At 47.2% G+C, this 16,329-nt stretch overlaps 2 protein-coding genes across 3 annotated transcripts; both read left to right on the forward strand.

Annotated features, from left to right (window-relative positions):
• The first annotated feature begins 1,879 nt into the window (after nucleotides 1-1,879).
• LOC147052499 (uncharacterized) lies at nucleotides 1,880-7,863 on the forward strand. Its single transcript, XM_085919366.1, has 6 exons — nucleotides 1,880-2,141; nucleotides 3,284-3,606; nucleotides 3,672-3,747; nucleotides 4,158-4,236; nucleotides 4,438-4,609; nucleotides 4,921-7,863. The coding sequence occupies exons 2-6, from the start codon at nucleotides 3,286-3,288 to the stop codon at nucleotides 5,428-5,430; spliced, it is 1,158 nt and encodes a 385-aa protein (XP_085775492.1). The 5' UTR covers nucleotides 1,880-2,141; nucleotides 3,284-3,285; the 3' UTR covers nucleotides 5,431-7,863.
• Nucleotides 7,864-10,618: 2,755 nt separating this feature from the next.
• prpf3 (PRP3 pre-mRNA processing factor 3 homolog (yeast)) lies at nucleotides 10,619-15,972 on the forward strand. 2 transcript variants are annotated; one of them, XM_085919203.1, is made up of 17 exons: nucleotides 10,619-10,821; nucleotides 11,123-11,275; nucleotides 11,663-11,793; nucleotides 11,855-12,031; nucleotides 12,128-12,205; nucleotides 12,816-13,060; nucleotides 13,141-13,259; nucleotides 13,346-13,533; nucleotides 13,616-13,782; nucleotides 14,185-14,273; nucleotides 14,382-14,525; nucleotides 14,596-14,695; nucleotides 14,756-14,869; nucleotides 14,947-15,065; nucleotides 15,153-15,230; nucleotides 15,301-15,356; nucleotides 15,428-15,972. In XM_085919203.1, exons 2-17 carry the CDS (start codon nucleotides 11,131-11,133, stop codon nucleotides 15,575-15,577), a joined length of 2,100 nt encoding a protein of 699 aa, XP_085775329.1. In that variant the 5' UTR covers nucleotides 10,619-10,821; nucleotides 11,123-11,130; the 3' UTR covers nucleotides 15,578-15,972. The 2 variants fall into 2 exon arrangements, with proteins under 2 accessions (XP_085775329.1, XP_085775330.1); XM_085919204.1 differs by having other exon boundaries at nucleotides 14,185-14,267.
• The last annotated feature ends 357 nt before the right edge of the window (nucleotides 15,973-16,329 follow it).

Raw genomic sequence — 16,329 nt, forward strand, 5'->3', positions numbered from 1 at the left:
CTGCTATTGACCTGCTCAGTGTATCTGCAAACAGACCTCCATCACCCCACCCCCTTCCCCAGGTTTACTATTAGTAAAGGTTAACTATATGCTTGCTGACACTACTTGAGGCTGCTTTGCCTCTGCTCTTCTCGTTTCTGGTGACAACCCTCCCCCCATGCTCATGATCAATGGTAAGTCTTGTCAACAGCGTGAGGATACGGTGTTTGCTTGCGCGCGTGCGCCCTGAGGAGAGGGTCAGAGGGTTCACATGTATGTTGCGTAGTGGGGGTGGGTGACCTGGCCCATTTCACAAGGCACCACTCTTCACTCATTCTCTGTGCATAACATGTGAGCAACACTCATGAGCAAAGCCTTCACGGTGACCGGCTTGCTAGCAGAGGAGCGGAAGTGGCAGTAGACTGACTGACCGACTCACCGGATGGATGGCCATCATGTGCCACTGAGCAAGCAGGAGAGAGAAAGAAACTTGCAAATGAAATTTAATCAGTACACCCAACACAGAAGCTGTCAATTCCAAATACTACTGAGTCATATTACTACCGTGGTCCAGTCCAAAGCCAAGAACAGGTTGGCCCAACCTGAGCAGCATGAGCTGAAATCAAGTGTTGATAAATCAATAGCAAGTCAAGTCTGATGCTCGAACTTCCCCTCCCAGCGTTGGCAAGGTGTTGTTATGTTGAACGGTGGCCTCGGCTAACACTTGCATAGTTAGCAGTGTTGCCTGGAGACAGACACGGCAACGTCGACGCAAACGCCGGCCGCTCTTTTGCTCGACAGACAGCGCTTCGTGACGACGAACGCTGATGGAGCTGCTGTGCATCTTTTTGTGAATCTGCAATTGGGCTCGGTGTACGGGATGGACGATAGAGCGCATGGTAGCTTCGTGGATGGAAGTGGAAGGACAGATGAATGACTAGATCAGTGGTTCTTAACCTTGTTGGAGGTACCGACCCCCACCAGTATCATATGTGCATTCACCGAACCCCTCTTTAGTGAAACTTTTATTTTTTTCAAATTCAAGACATCAGTGTTTATTACTGGTGCTCAAAATGAGCCGTGCATGAACATCACCTTGTTCAAAGAAAAAAAAAAAAACAACACAATGCATGAAGTCAAAACAAATTACATAGTGACTTCTGCTGTTGCCTTTGCGAGACCAGTTCAGATATGCGTCATCACCAATTTAAATGTCAATCTGGTATGTTCGGACCTCCGCAGTGGAGGCTCTGCCGAACCCCTGAGACCGACTCACGGAACCCCTAGGTTTCGATCGAACTCACTGGACTAGATAGACCGAAAACGTCTACATGCCGCTGTTCAAATGCCAAATGTTTCTCATATACTCTGACCAAGGTGAATCATTTTAAAAGTTCTTCCAGCCCTCAATTAGACTTTAGCTATGGAATTATGAGGCGGTCCAAATCACAGTTGAAAAGAAACTGTCAGGAAAAGCCGACTGCAAGGACTGAGGTTTTGAGGTTTGAGGTGGTTCATTTTGAAAACAGCCGATGTTCATAATAGGGTGTGCAAACTTGTGCAACCACATGATCTCAGTTTTGACTTCACCGCCCTAAAATATTGCAGGGAGAAGCAGACTTTCAGTCAGAATGCTGTTTTTTTCCCCCTCAGTGGAGGTGGGCGGGGTAGCGCAAGCGTGTGTTTACACCCGCTCGCTCTTGTAGTAGAAGCAAAGCCGCAAACGCCGCAACAAGCCTCCACACGGGCGGCACATGAGTAGGCGGGGCCACGAGCGGCCGCGTCGCCGTCCAATCGGCGCCCAGCAAACCAAACACTGGCTGAGCATCTCGACCAATGGTGCGCGGCCCCCTCAGGTATCCTCCGCCAATGGGCCGCGCCGGCGACGTGGGCACGTGGATCCCGGCACATGTTGACGCTCGTAAAGTGAGCGGGGGAAGAGCGAAAGCGAGGAAGAAAGCGCAAGCAAACGCACACGCAAGGCGACACAAGCTAAAGGCGACGCACGGCCGGCCGGAGTTGACGTGCGGATGCAAGTGCGACCGAGTTGAGACCGGTCGGCCAAATGCTACTCGGCTCACCCTGCACGGCTCACTGACGGAAACAAGTCAAAATCCAGCTACTATTGTTGTGTTTTGTATCGTGAAAGCACCGAGTGGAGGGTGAGTAACGTCATTTTCCTCTCTGTTTATGTGTATGGCTCTCCGAAGTTGGCAAGCTAGCCACATCCTGTTTATTCGCCTCTATCTATCTTTCTGTGTATCTATTTATCTAAGCTATCATCTATCTATATCATCTTTGTAAACAGTATTTGTGCGATGCATGCTCATTGTTTTATTTACACGCTGAAGAATTCTGTTGTAGTTCAAGGTTTTTTTTTTCTTATATTTTTATTTGCCAAGGTTACTGTAAAATGTACATGCAACTTGATATCTGTTACCTTTTGGGCCTTTTTGAGTCTACATTTGTGTCATTGGTCGCCTACATCGAATGTGTGTCACCAACCGAGCTTGTTATAAATTGTTCACTTCCCTTGTTAAAATGAACTCGTGATGAATGAAACAATCTGTAAAAGTGCCGTTGCATTGCTACAAGTCCAACCCGGTGACTTTCAATGTGCCTCTTCTAAAGTGGGCGTGAAAAGTATGACCTCCCTCAGGGCTCAGGGTCCAGCAGGGAGAGCGGAATGGATCGGGTGGGGGGCGGGGGTCTACACGACAGCATTTGCTCGAGCCGTGGTGCAATTGTAAATGCACTAAAATCCTCCGAGGTGCTGCTTTGAGAAGCCTTCAAACGTTTGAGCCACAAATGGCGAAATGTTAACATGGCCTCTTGTTTATCGTAAATATTATTAAAGGAAGTGGCGGAAGGAAGACAGAGAGGGGGCGGCCAGCCCGAATGCGTACGTGAGAGGATGAGAGGCATGTAGAAATGCAAAGAGAGGACTTTGTGTGTGTGTGTGAGGGGGGTGGGGTGGGAGAGGAGGAAGGAGGCGGGGGTCTCGTGTGAGGGGGGGGATGAGGATGGCGCTTCAGCCCAGAGCCGGCGAGGGCGGCGCTACAAGCACTGGAGGCTGTGAGAGAAGCAGACTGCCTATTCCGATTCCACCACTCTCGCCCACCCTCACCCCTTCACATTTTTACTCTCTTCCGTCTCCAATCTCTTCAATGGGAGCCAGACATACGCTACCATTGTGCGCTGCCTGCCCCCTGTGCCGCCTTCAAGTAGGACACCACCATTTTGTGGCACGCGGTGCACGTGAGCTTTTGGATGTGACTGATTTGTGTCGGTTCCCCTTTGCCAGAGATGCAGTCCCAGGGCAGCACGTCGTCCCAACCCTCCTTGGACTCACTCAGCTCCAGTGACAGCCTCCTCTTCAGCGACTCTGACGACGCCGACGTCTTCCTGACCGACGCCTCTTCCTCAGCCCTCCTGGTGGCAGCGGTGGCGGCGGGGGGTCCGATGGCGGGGGGTCCGGCGGCGGCCAACGCCTGCGCCGGCCGGGCCTCCAACAGCCCCGCCTCGCAGTGGGCCTGTGATGGCTACACCGACAAAGAGCAAGAGGAGGACAGCGCCTCACCGGCCCAGAATCCCAAGTCGCAGGGCGACCTGCTGTTTGCTCAGAAGGTGAGAGGCCACGCTCCACCTCAGAGGGGCGGCCACTAATCCATCCCTCTGCCGCTTCCCTTCAGTGTGCTGAGCTTCAGGGATTCGTCAGGCCCCTGCTGGAGCTGCTCAACGGGCTCAAAAAGGGCCGATTTGACCGTGGTAAGCGTCCTTGCTTGTGGCTCGGGCCTTCCCAACCTTTCCTCAGCTCCTCGTCAGCAAAACAATATAGAAATAAAGATTTCTTGAATTGCATTGTATGCCTGTCACTGTATGTCACTGGCATTGATGGATGACCAAAGTGACATGATTCATCATCGATAAATAATTGCGTCTGGAGCAAATGTGATGGGACAATTGGGTGTGAGCCACCTGATGCTGGCGGCAGCACGCTATTGTCTTAACTCTGCTGAATACGCCAGTCTACACTCTTTTCTGGTCTGCTAATGGGAAGAGCGCATACTATTGATCCGGGCCAGCTGATTCATCACCTCCATCGGGGTGATCGGGGCGACCGGCCCGACGGCTTCGCGGCGTGAACGCTGACGAGGGCTTATGTTTGCGATTGACAGGTCTGAGTAGTTTCCAGCAGAGCGTGGCCATGGATCGCATCCAGCGGATTGTGGGGGTCTTGCAGAAACCAAACAGCGGGTAAGATAATCCTCATACTGACACATCATGTTTGCTAGAGGATAAAGAATATATGCCTGTGAGTCTTCAAATCCGTGCATGTTCCTCACACCCGTGTGGTAGCTACTACCTAATGAAACATCTGTTCGGTGTGTTGTAGGCGACAAGATGGGCGTACAGATGTTCCCCCGGTTGAAATTATGCATGGTTGTCTTCTTCCAGGGAGCGCTACCTCAACACGCTTCTCCAAGTGGAGATGATGCTGAAGCTGTGGTTTCCTCAGATCGCCGCCCTCCCACGGTCATCTGCCGCTGCCACCACTTCACCCGCCTGCCCCGCAGCGAACGCCACCCCCCCGCACAAGCACAGAGATCAGCTGCATATCCCGGTCAAGGTGAGCGCCGATCAAGCGTTGACGCTCCGCGTGGTGTCATCTTTTAGAAGCATCACAAACGGTGGAGCAACACATGTAGACAGGGAATGCAGTCCACTCCTGTTGTTTGCTCGATGACTGCTGGGATAGGCTCCATCATTTGTATTTCTACATTTGAATTGTATTTATTTTCATGTAATTGTGTTTTGCATTTATTTTCTTATTATAATTTGATCCTCCTCAAGCGTTACAGCTTTATCGCAGTAAAATTAGGACTGAAGAATGAATTGGTAATTTTCCAGGACATATGACATTGCCGTTGACATTTGCAGAAACGCCGACTCAGCTGGACAGGAACCGACTCCCCCACGTCCTCTCCGGGCCTCCCCAAGTGCCCTCGCCTAAGTGCGCAAGAGAAGCATCTTCAAGACGACAGCGAGGAAGAAGAGACACAAACGGAAGCCACGGAAGGTGGCCCCTGCCCCCCCCCACCACCACCACCCCCTCCTCCTCCTCCTCCGTCGTTGTCCTCGCCGCCGCCACACCAAAATAGCACAAAGGGAAACGCCAGCGACTCTGACGGTTCGGGCAACCCGTCAGAGTACAAAACGGCTCGTGGTTCTGAGCCCAGCCTCACGTGGGTACACGTTGCCCCCATCCTGTCCCCAAGGAAGACGGGCGCGGCAGCGGCGGCCACGCAGGACAGCGCCGTGTCCTCCACCACGCCCCCTGAGCACAGCAAGAATCTCGAGAAAGCCGCACGCTGCCAAAGCCACGCAGCTGCTGCCGACGAGCAAGGAGGTGAAGACCATCAGGACCCGGGCGCGCCCTCCGAGACCTGAGTGAATAACCCAGCCGGAGCAAAATCAAACGCGTGTTGATAATCACAAATTGTGTCAAAATTTGCAAAGAAATCATGGAGAGTAGCAAGTCAAGTGAAATCTCAAACAAGATGACCTGAGTGGAGCACTTCCTGTCAGGAGAGGAAGTGGCGGACAATGTAACCCTTTGCAGGTTGTACATAGCCACCGCAAGGAAAAAAAGCAAATGGCGTTTGTACTTGACTGGACCAGTGATGCATTCAAGGACTTTGGAGACTGGGGAGAAAGGAAACGATGTCATCAACTCACGAATGTACTCGGAGATCACCGTTAATTTATCTGACACTGCATTTATTTATTATTCTTGGTATTTATTTTTCAGGCAGCTGAGGAAAACGCACAGCGAGGGCGTCAACCGTTTTTTACTACATTGTTGACACGTGTGTTTTTCTTTTTGAACCGTCGGACTACTGTGCCTTTTACCAAATAAGATGTGTTTGTTTTTTTTGTTTTTTCAGAAGGAACAATTGGTGCTGGGAGTGCATTTCTATTATATTTTGATTGTTTGCTTTTAAAACAACAACAACAACAAAAAAGATAACAACACAACACATCTTGACAGTAGTCGCCTGGAACCTTTGTACTTGTAACATAACAGCGTCCTGCACACTCATTAGCCCAATAGCGTAAATGCCCAAGTCATTTTTCAACATTTTCCAGGAAACAAGCATTGAATTTAACCTTTGCCAAGCACCACGAAACACTGGTCATTTTTACTGGGACTTTCCCAGTAACTTCAAAATATTACACAGGTATTTTATGCTATTCGGCTAATGATTGTTAGCTGACTAGCAAAAACATTTTGAATATTGCTGTAAATTTGGTTCAAATTTTGCAGATGACCATAACTGACAATCAAATGCTGACTTTGGCAATTGCGCTACGCTAACGATCTGTTCCAATTCATAAACATGCCTCCATCTTGTCAGCAGAGGCTAATCTGCTAGCCTTTTTTTTTTTTTTTTGCTGCTTCCGCCCAAATTGAGGGATCGAAGGAGGCGCACTGAAGCCTGGGTTAACTGCAAAACTTGAAATGATAGAAAAATGTAAACAAACTTGTCTCAACTTGCCAGCGGCGAGCAAGCTAGCTAGCGAACAAGCGCCGCTTCCTTCCTCCTCCTGTGCTGCTAACTCGCATCGGAACTCCCGAGTCCAAAATGGAGGAGTAGCGGCGTCCTCGGTGTCGCAAACCAGCAACTCATGCTAAAGTGCTGGAAACATTGCCACTCAACTTTCTCAAATTATTTCCATCGAGCCAGCAAGGCGGCTGACAAACGCCTTTCAGTTAATTTCCGTTGGATGTTATGTAGAACTGATTTTGGTTCATGTTATTTTTTTGATTGATTTTGTTCATTTTGATGTTTACAATTATTCATATTCCCTATTCAATGTTAGATTTTTTTTTTTAATTCTATGTCACTTAAATTTATTTTGTTGAATTCCCAATTGCGTTGGAGTTTTTTTCCTTTTTTTTTTTAACTTTGTTTTAAGTTGCATTTTATTTTGTTTTAGATTACTTTAGTTTTTTCTTTGCTTTGGGGTTTATTTTGAGTTAGTTTTGTCTGTATTTTGTCAAATGTATTTATAATTCATTTCAGTTCTTTTTTTTTTCAATTTTGTTGACTTTTTTTCAAATTTAATTTGACTTCTACTTGATTTTGTTTTTTGTATTCCATTTGTTTTTATTGAAATGTAAACTTGATCAATTTTTTTGAGTTGTTGATTTTTGTTTAATTATACTAATTTAGCGTTTTTAATTAATTTAATTATATTTGAAATCTATTTCTTTCAATTTGTTTTATTTATTGAGTTGCTTTGAATGGCTCCTTAGGTGGTAGCGTGGCGAGGTGTATCGCAGGCCTTATTACGAGAGTCTGACTTAAAAGCCTCCCTGTGTCCATCACACACTATCAGTCTCCGTTTGGGGGAGCGTCTTGTGTTTTGTGTGTGTATGGGGGGGGGGGGTCGTCTTCCACACTTCCACTTTTTTTCTACGGCCAAGGCGTGACCGAATGATTGCACTTCATTTTTCATGTACCTTTTCTACGTCATCTACGACTGCTTAAGGAACTTTTGGGAATCTTGTAGCCTTCCTTCCTTCCTTCCTTCCTTCCTTCCTTCCTTCCTTCCTTCCTTCCTTCCTTCCTTCCTTCCTTCCTTCCTTCCTTCCTTCCTTCCTTCCTTCCTTCCTTCCTTCCTTCCTTCACTACTGCCAGCTTTACTACTTTGCTTCGCCCCTCCCCCACAGCACTGGGCTTCCCTCTACGCCTTCGTCCTTCATCTCCCTCAATCTAGTTTTTGGTTCACCTTCACTCGAAACTTACTTCAGCTACATTTTTTTTCCCGTGACCACACAAAAAAAGTACAGTTTTGGAATAAAATGGCATTTTTCACAGCTGAAATGGAAACTCGTGTTGTTTTTCAAAGGGGCTCACGGCAAACAGATGTGGCGCATTGGGGGTGCACGTTAAGAGGATGGACATTTTCATATGGGTTTGTGCGTGCGTGACTACAACCTCACAAATCTGGTTGGGGTGGGGGGGGCGCATTGAGCCTCCAACCAGCTGCCAAAACAAAACACCACACTTGCTCGTATATGTGGCTTTGACGCTTGTGAGTAATGTTGAGGGAATATTTTGAATGGAGGGGTCCGCGGGCAGGGCAATTGAAGCACTCGCTAGACATCAATCAAAAGCCCTGCATCAACAACAAAACAATCAAATTCAATCATAGGAAATTGAAATGTGCAGAAATACAATTGAATGTAAACAAATAACTGAAGACCCAACATATCAACCTAAAACAGAAACGAATCAAAACTAAATCAGACCAAAAAAATGACACAAAACTAGTAGTTAAAAATATAAGTGAATCTTGTCATTCTTGGCAGAGGATCAAGAAAGTAGTTTGTCTATGTGTATTGTGTACATGTGTTGCTCCACTCTTTGTGTTCATCTTTTGCTGACACTGATGTGAGTCACGAGCCCATCACTCGCATTGTTTACAATCGGCTTCTTTGAAAAAAAAGAAAAGCTCCAAATTGTTGGCTCACTTGTATGTCACAGTGCCTTTGTATGAAATAGGAGCAAATATCCAAATGCAAATTGCTCCTCAAATTGTGGCATTTTTTGTGCTCTGCTTTGCCAGAACTTGATGTGTAAGGGGACTGGCGTATTTACCAAGGGTGTGGTTTAATGCCACCACCACCACCCACCCCTCCCCCACTCTCTGAATGAAATCAGCCATGGCTCTCTCACACATCCACAAAAAGTCCTACAAAATGCACTAGTATTTCCCTCCCACACACACATAGAGTGGAGTGAGACCGTTATTGTTGGTTGATGTACGAATGGGCCACTTTTCTGACACAGGCACCAGTGCCCAACCCCCTCACCCCCCCCCCCCCCCTCATGCCCCCCCTTGTATCCATGCAGTTTTTAGAAGAGAAGCCCCTGCCCTCCCTGCCTCCCTCCCTCTTCCCTGTCTGGAGGCTGACACGCTTTTACTTGACTTTTGTAAAACACCAAGGCTGTGATCTTGAAATACAAGTTTTTGCAGATACAAGCCGTCGTTTGGAGAATTTTGCTGGCCATTGGGCAAAATCCCCATACCGTCCAAAAATTTAAGAGCAAGTCAAGTCCAAATATGTCTTTGCAATAATATGCGTGGTGCTCAATGGATCAATGTTGAGCACACACGCACACGTGCTCGACGCCGCAACGCGTGTAGATGCTGCCGAGGTCCTTGTGAGAACGTATCCAGACAGTAGAGGTCCTCGAAGAGAGGATGATTTAGTGCCTCCTGTCAAAAAACCCGCCTCAAAGTGGGTCATTGTGATGAAACATTGCAAAACACAATGAGCCAGACCAAACCATGCACCACTTGGGGTTGCCTATATTTTCTCATAAATGACCTTATATAACAAGACACTTTACATATTGGTGTTATTGCAACGAGGCCTTTAATGGGCCGCTTAAGTGGAGACGGAACAGTTGCAATCAGAAAGTACACGTTTTGTCTAGGTTATAAAAGTGCCTGAGGGTGTATTGGGGGGGAGGACCATGTGTGTGTCCATGCGCGTTTGTGTGTGTGTGTGTGTATGTGTCAGAAAGTGCGCTATTGTCATTTTATGTGCAAAACTGTCATTGCATAATGGGCAGGTTGGCAAAGAGGTCAGGGTGGGTGTGAGGGGAGTGTTTGGGGTACACATGGGGAGGTCCATTACAAAGGCAGAGCGTGACGTCAGCATATCTCTTCTCATTGAGTGTTGAAGGTTTTATTGTTTCGAGAATGACTAAACAGGATTGGACCCAGATCTGAAACTATTGGGACACCTATAACAAGATCTCTGAAAGTACATTTGGTTAGATTTTGTATTTTACTACACATTTTAGGTTTTTCACACAGCTGGTTAGTTTTGCTCTTTCTCTTGAAGGACATAGATGATTTGTACAATTATTTGGGAGTTTGGCAAAGGGAGGGATGGACGGATCAGGAGTGTGTGCGTGTGTGTGTATGTTTACTGTCTGGCAGACGAAGCGAGGCCCCGGGCTCATGAGCGCTTTCGTGATCATGCTACTCCATTGCCACTCAGTTGACCCACTTCCTGTAAAGATAGTCAAATTAGGGGCGAGGGTGGGGGTATGGGGGGGGGCTGGAGTGTGTGTGTGTGTGTGGGGGGGGGGGCTGTCACTTGATCATCACATGTTCACGGCTGCAATCAATAGATAAACTATGTTTTACTCCACACTGGCAAATCAGACTCGATTAGTGATCTGCTGCAGCAAAATGTCAACAAAAAAAAACTCGAAAGGATTTTGTCACGAGTTTCATGCATTATGCTTTATTCTTACTACATTTACTGAAAACAATCACTTTTACTGTTCCCCTAATCGTGTTTAAATTTCTTTCTGAAACACAATACTCAACTGTACAGTAGATATATTTCCTTAGATATTTTGGGTATTTACAACTTTGCAAAATTATGTTAAAATGGTGGTATTATATTGAAAAAACATTTTACTTGTTTTCATGAAACTCGCTCACGCTTTTCGTGAATGCACTGTACACAGTTTTTTGCCGCTAGAGGGCGACCTAACAATAAACCTCCAAAAGCCCCTAAAGTGACCGCGAAAAGAAGAATGGCAAGAAGAAGACTCATTATTTCCTTTTCCGGGTAGTACGGCAACAACGTTGTGGGAACGGACGAAGTCTCGCGACCCAACTTTAATTTGTCAAGAAAACATCTTCCTTTACGGCGTGATAAACGTCTCTAAGCGGACCCGAGTTTAGTTATTTTCACCACGCTGGTGTCCACATACCGGCTCACGGAAACGAGAAAGCGTTTGTAAGGTAACGAAGCGGCTTTTTGCACCCTGTATACCACTGTGTGCTAATGGTGCTAATGTTAGCATGTAGCCAGACATTTTTCGCGGTCGGGATTGACTTTTGGCAACATTTTCGCTCAATCACATTTAAAACCCGTCATTTCAACATGTTAATCACATGGTTGTTGTTCGCCCAGTGTCCAAACTGAGTCAATGGCTTGTGGAACGGTAAAAGTACGACTTAGCACTCGTTTTTCTAAAACGAGCGAAGTGCTTCGTCGTTGTGTCTCAATCAGCATTTGTAAAATTTTACGTTTATCTTGCAGACGTGAGAATGTCGCTTCCTAAACGGGAGGTGGAGGAGTTGAGGCCATGGGTGGAGCGCACTGTGAAGAAGATGCTCGGCTTCTCGGAGCCCACCGTGGTCACCGTGGCTCTGCAGTGCGTGGGGAAAGGTCTGGACAAAAGGAAAACAACAGGTACATTTCGATTGTGGATTTCTTTTATACAAGTGTGCAAGTATGCAAGAAGGGGGAAAAGGCTCATCTCAGATGGACTGAGGAGCAAGGTGGGAAGAGGTTGAAATATTTTGGGGAAATGAGACGAGATGTCAACTACAGGTGATGTGACCTCATTGTTATGCCTAAAAAAATAAACTGTCTGCATCCTGAGAACATATTTGACTTGATGTGTAGGTAAGGAGAACTAAAAACAAACCTCTTCACTGCATTTCTTTAATTAAAGAAAGCATCACAGTTTTAGTACTACATCCTTGCAAACTACAATTCACATTATAATTGTGAATCCATTTCGGTTGTATTAATTGTGAAAGGTTCAGTAGTGGATTCATCTTCGATTCCTCTTAGACCAACTGCACCCCTTCCTGAATGAATCAGCCGGGAGTTTCGTAGAGCGTCTCTTCGAAGTGTTGGAGGAGAGCCGTGGTTCCCGAAGCAGCAAAGGAAACGGAGAAAAGACGCGGAAGCGAGAGCTGAAGGTAAAGAAGGACGACTTGAATGCAAATGTCCCAGACTTTGACCTCCAACTGTGCTTCTCAGGACGCGTTCAGTGACGAGACAGACACGGGCGGAGTGAAAAGTGCCGCGGTGCCCGCCGCCGATGGCGGTGGCGCAGCACCCAAACGCAAGCGGGTGCCTCGTTTTCAGGAAGTGGAGGAGCCCGAGGTCATTCCGGGACCGCCTTCAGAGAGTCCGGGCATGCTCAGCAAATTGCAGGTGAGATCTCACCTCAGATGCGACCCACAATAGACGAGATTGTGGAGACACTCGGTGTGGATCCTTTTCTGATTGCTCTTGTGCATCATCAAACAGATCAAACAGATGATGGAGGAAGCCACCAAGCAAATTGAACAGCGAAGGAAACAACTGAACATTACATCTCCTGCTCAGGTAATTGGAGCCAAAAATTGACCAACAAAAATTGTTGATTCAGTGGACACACGTTGTTTATGGGAGATTGGGACTCGCCGATAGCCAAAATCATCAACATTAGATTGTCATGGATTTGGCGACTTGATAAGGAGCGATGGTGTGTTTTTCTGCAGAGAATAATGAATATATGCCTGTGATTATTGTGATATACAGTGATCCCTCGCTACTTTGCGTTTTGTTTGTCACGGCTTCACTGAATCGCGGATCTTTTTTCCAAATTAAAAAAAACATTTAAAAGTCAAAATAAAACTTCTAAATTGAGGAAACGTGTGTCTAACCTTTAGGAAAATGTAGTATTGCTCCAAATGTTTGTTCACATTCCTTTAGAAGTCCGTCTTCGCGCGTTAGCACGATTGCGAATTAGCATCTCGTTAGCCTGCCCGGTACTTCTTGTTGGTGACCGTACTTAGCGGATTTCACTAATCGCGGGTGTTTTTTGGAACCAATTATCCACGATAAACGAGGGATGACTGCACACGTAAAGCGTCACTATTTGTTTTCAAAGGAATATCATTGATCGGGGTTTAGTGCCACCCCTTGACTCCTTTGCCTCCTCTCTTCCCGGCAGACACAAATGGAATCTCCCATGTCGCGTCTTCTGGGCCCCGCCAACATGGGCGGCTCAATCATGCCCTCGCAGGCCGCCAGCTTCATGAACGACGCCATTGAGAAAGCCCGCAGGGTGGCCGAGGAGCAGGCGCGCCTGCAGTCGCAGATGCCGGTGAAGCCCAACATCCTGGGCATGTTGGGCAACTCCATCCCTCACAACTTTGTGGCTCTGGCCAATCTCCACGCCATGGGAATCGCCCCACCGTGAGTTACGCGGGGCGCTAAAATTTGGTCCGATGTCTGGTGTCTGAAAGGCTTTTTTTTTTCCCTGTGCTCTCTGCCAGGAAAGTGGAAGTGAAGGAAGTGAATAAACCGACACCGCTCATTCTGGACGACAAGGGCAGGACGGTGGATGCTACCGGCAAAGAGATTGAGCTGACTCATCGCATGCCAACACTCAAAGGTACCTTCATTCACGACACTTGTGACTCGCAGTGCAGGCTAGTTTGGGTGTTACTAGATCTGCCCTCCGTCCTCTCCCATGTCCAGCCAACATTCGAGCAGTGAAGAGGGAACAGTTCCGTCAGCAGCTCAAAGAGAAGCCAGGAGAAGAGCTGGAATCCACATCCTACTTTGACAATCGTGTAACTCTGATTGCATCCCAGCGGACGCGCAAAACCTTCAAGTTTCACGAGCAGGGTCGGTTTGAGAAGATCGCTCAAAGAATTCGAACAAAGGTAGGAGTCCGCTCCACGCCTGGTGTCGCGAAACCCTCCGACGGTCGCTTTTCAAAAGTAAACTTTTTTTGTTGGTCGGCAGGCCCAGCTGGAGAGGTTACAGAACGAGATTTCCCAGGCCGCCAAGAAGACGGGAATCCACGCCTCCACCAAGCTGGCTCTGATCGCTCCCAGGAAGGACATCGGCGACAGTGAAGTGCCCAACATCGAGTGGTGGGACTCCTTTATCTTGCCCACCAACATTGAAATGTAAGCGACAAGCACGTGCAAGCGATGCAAGAATTCTACATCCTTTGAGTGCAGCGGACATATTGTTGCTATCAAACGTTTTTTTTTTAGAGTGGATATACAATTAGTTCATATGAAAGTATCAAATGAAATATGCCCTTTTAAATCAGGTCACATTTCAACTGAAACAGGAGTTACTGTTTCGTTATTTGTTTGTAAAAAGTCTCCTGCAGAAATGTAAATCGTCTTAAGCATGTCCGCTGTTGTTGGAAATGTTGGTGTTTTTTGTGAGAAGGACAAAAGATGTGTTTTGGATTGGACAGAGTAACTGCATTTACTGTAAGAATGCCACAAAATAGGTTCCTAAACATTTGGGTACAACTTTTAAGATCTCTATTTTCTTTTTTTTTGTACCCCATGAAGAAAGCCAGAAACCAAACTTGATGAGATCGTGCTTTTCGGAGTGACCAATTTAGTGGAGCATCCGGCCCAAATTAGTCCTCCTGGTAAGTGTAAGTGTGAAACTCCTTCATCTTATTATTTATTGCATCAGCGACCACCTCATCGTCAAGGACTAAACCGGTTACAGTGTTTGCGTGTGCTTTTTGTGCCACCGCCAGTCGACAAGGACAAACCGGTCACCCTGGGCGTTTACTTGACCAAGAAAGAACAGAAGAAGCTGAGACGACAGACTCGACGAGAAGGCCAAAAGGAAGTCCAAGAAAAGGTCCGTCTTGGACTGATGCCGCCACCGGAGCCCAAAGGTAGCCGCCATGCGGGTGCGAAAGACAAGGAGCGCTGGGCGTGTCTAACGTATGTCCTGGCTTTTGGCAGTTCGCATCTCCAACCTGATGAGAGTATTGGGGACCGAGGCGGTTCAGGACCCCACCAAAGTAGAAGCCCACGTCAGAGCGCAGATGGCCAAGAGACAAAAGTAGGTCATCCGTCGCGCCGCTCTCGGGGTCGGCTTGACGTGGTCTCGCTCTTTGTGCAGAGCCCACGAAGAGGCCAACGCGGCGCGCAAGCTCACGGCTGAGCAGCGCAAAGAAAAGAAAGTGAAGAAGTTGAAGGAGGATCTCAGCGGAGGGGTTTACATTTCCGTGTACAGGTTAGTGGGCAGCGGGTACGTACGCCTCCATCAAATGTTTGCAGACTCTCAAAAGGGGATCCGCTCTTCCCGCACAGGATCCGTAACCTGCAAAATCCAGCAAAGAAGTTCAAAGTGGAAGCCAATGCCAACCAGCTCTACCTGACTGGCACTGTCGTCCTGCATAAAGACGTCAACTTGGTTGTGGTGGAAGGAGGTGAGCACATCAAATCGTCAGGCGTTGTTGTGTTTCCCTAACGATGTGGCTTGAGTTCCCATCCTGATCTCGGGTGTCTCGTTGCAGGCCCCAAATCTCAGAAGAAGTTCAAGAAACTCATGATGCACAGAATCAAGTGGCAGGAGCATAACTCCAAACGAGATGGTGAGAGACACTGGCATCTTTTCGTTTGTCTTTTTGAGATCTCAAGCTCACGCATCCAACTCGCACACAGATCCGGACGGCGACGACGACACGAGGAGGAACAACAAGTGCTGGTTGATTTGGGAGGTGAGTGTCTAAGCGAGCCCCCAGACGCAAATCAATTGGCATGGTTGTGACGGGCGTCCCTCTCTGTCCAGGGCACGGCCAAAGATCGCTCTTTCGGGGACATAAAGTTCAAGCAGTGCCCCACAGAAAACATGGCCAGGGAACACTTCAAGAAACACGGCACAGAACACTACTGGGATCTGGCTCTCAGTAAGAGTGTGCTAGACAGCGCCGACGATTGAAGACCTGAACGGGAACAACACGAGCGCTTCAGTCCCACGTTATAAAAGAGACTCGTAGGCTGGCTTCACCTGACGTCGTCCTGACTGACCGATTGACACGAACTTGAAACAGTAAAAGGGGTTATTTCTGCCGGACACGCCGAGTGGCGGGTCAGGCTGTGCAAGAAGATGATCAATCAAGCCTTTTCTGAAATGCCTGGCAAATAATGTATGTATGGTAAGCGAGTGAGCGAGCGTGAGTGGGGCTTATGTATGGCTGTTTTTTTTTTTTTTTTTCTAGGTTATTCTGTAAGATTACACTGTGATATAAAAGATTTAGCCACACATTTCTGTTATGATAGGCCACTGCAGTGTATTGAGTCAAGGTGTCAATAAAAGTTGATCCCTTCAGTGAATGATGAATTTTATTATTGTCAAAGCCAATAAAAACACATTCTCGGGAATAGTATATTGAAAATACTCATCGAGTCCATAAATTGGAAAAATAAGTTGGAGTTGGAGTAGCCCATTTCTGAAGCCTCAACTTTAGGGACTGTTTTAACAACTACAGCTGTAACTACATAACTAAAATTAAAAACCTCTTTTTACAACAAATTTGACATTTTGCTGCATATTTATTTTCAATGTGTTGCTTAAGGGAGCTGGTTGGTCTCATTCGTTGTTTTAGCTACATACTGTTGGACCCATGACAATCTTGGTCCTTAATATTAAGGGAGTCTCCGGGAGGTTGAGAAACGCCCTGAACTATCTCA

The sequence above is a fragment of the Syngnathus leptorhynchus genome, chromosome 8 (assembly GCF_054491065.1).
Source record: "Syngnathus leptorhynchus isolate UIUO chromosome 8, UIUO_Slep, whole genome shotgun sequence".
Classification (NCBI taxonomy): domain Eukaryota; kingdom Metazoa; phylum Chordata; class Actinopteri; order Syngnathiformes; family Syngnathidae; genus Syngnathus; species Syngnathus leptorhynchus.

Excerpts from the sequence above, each read along its gene's own strand:
- prpf3 (XM_085919203.1), top strand. The coding sequence starts at position 11,131 with ATGTCGCTTCCTAAACGGGAGGTGGAGGAGTTGAGGCCATGGGTGGAG. Across the intron at positions 15,231-15,300 it reads GCATAACTCCAAACGAGATG|ATCCGGACGGCGACGACGAC; the intron begins GTGAGAGACACT and ends ACTCGCACACAG. Across the intron at positions 15,357-15,427 it reads AGTGCTGGTTGATTTGGGAG|GGCACGGCCAAAGATCGCTC; the intron begins GTGAGTGTCTAA and ends CTCTCTGTCCAG.
- LOC147052499 (XM_085919366.1), top strand. The coding sequence starts at position 3,286 with ATGCAGTCCCAGGGCAGCACGTCGTCCCAACCCTCCTTGGACTCACTC. Across the intron at positions 3,607-3,671 it reads ACCTGCTGTTTGCTCAGAAG|TGTGCTGAGCTTCAGGGATT; the intron begins GTGAGAGGCCAC and ends GCTTCCCTTCAG. Across the intron at positions 4,610-4,920 it reads AGCTGCATATCCCGGTCAAG|AAACGCCGACTCAGCTGGAC; the intron begins GTGAGCGCCGAT and ends TGACATTTGCAG.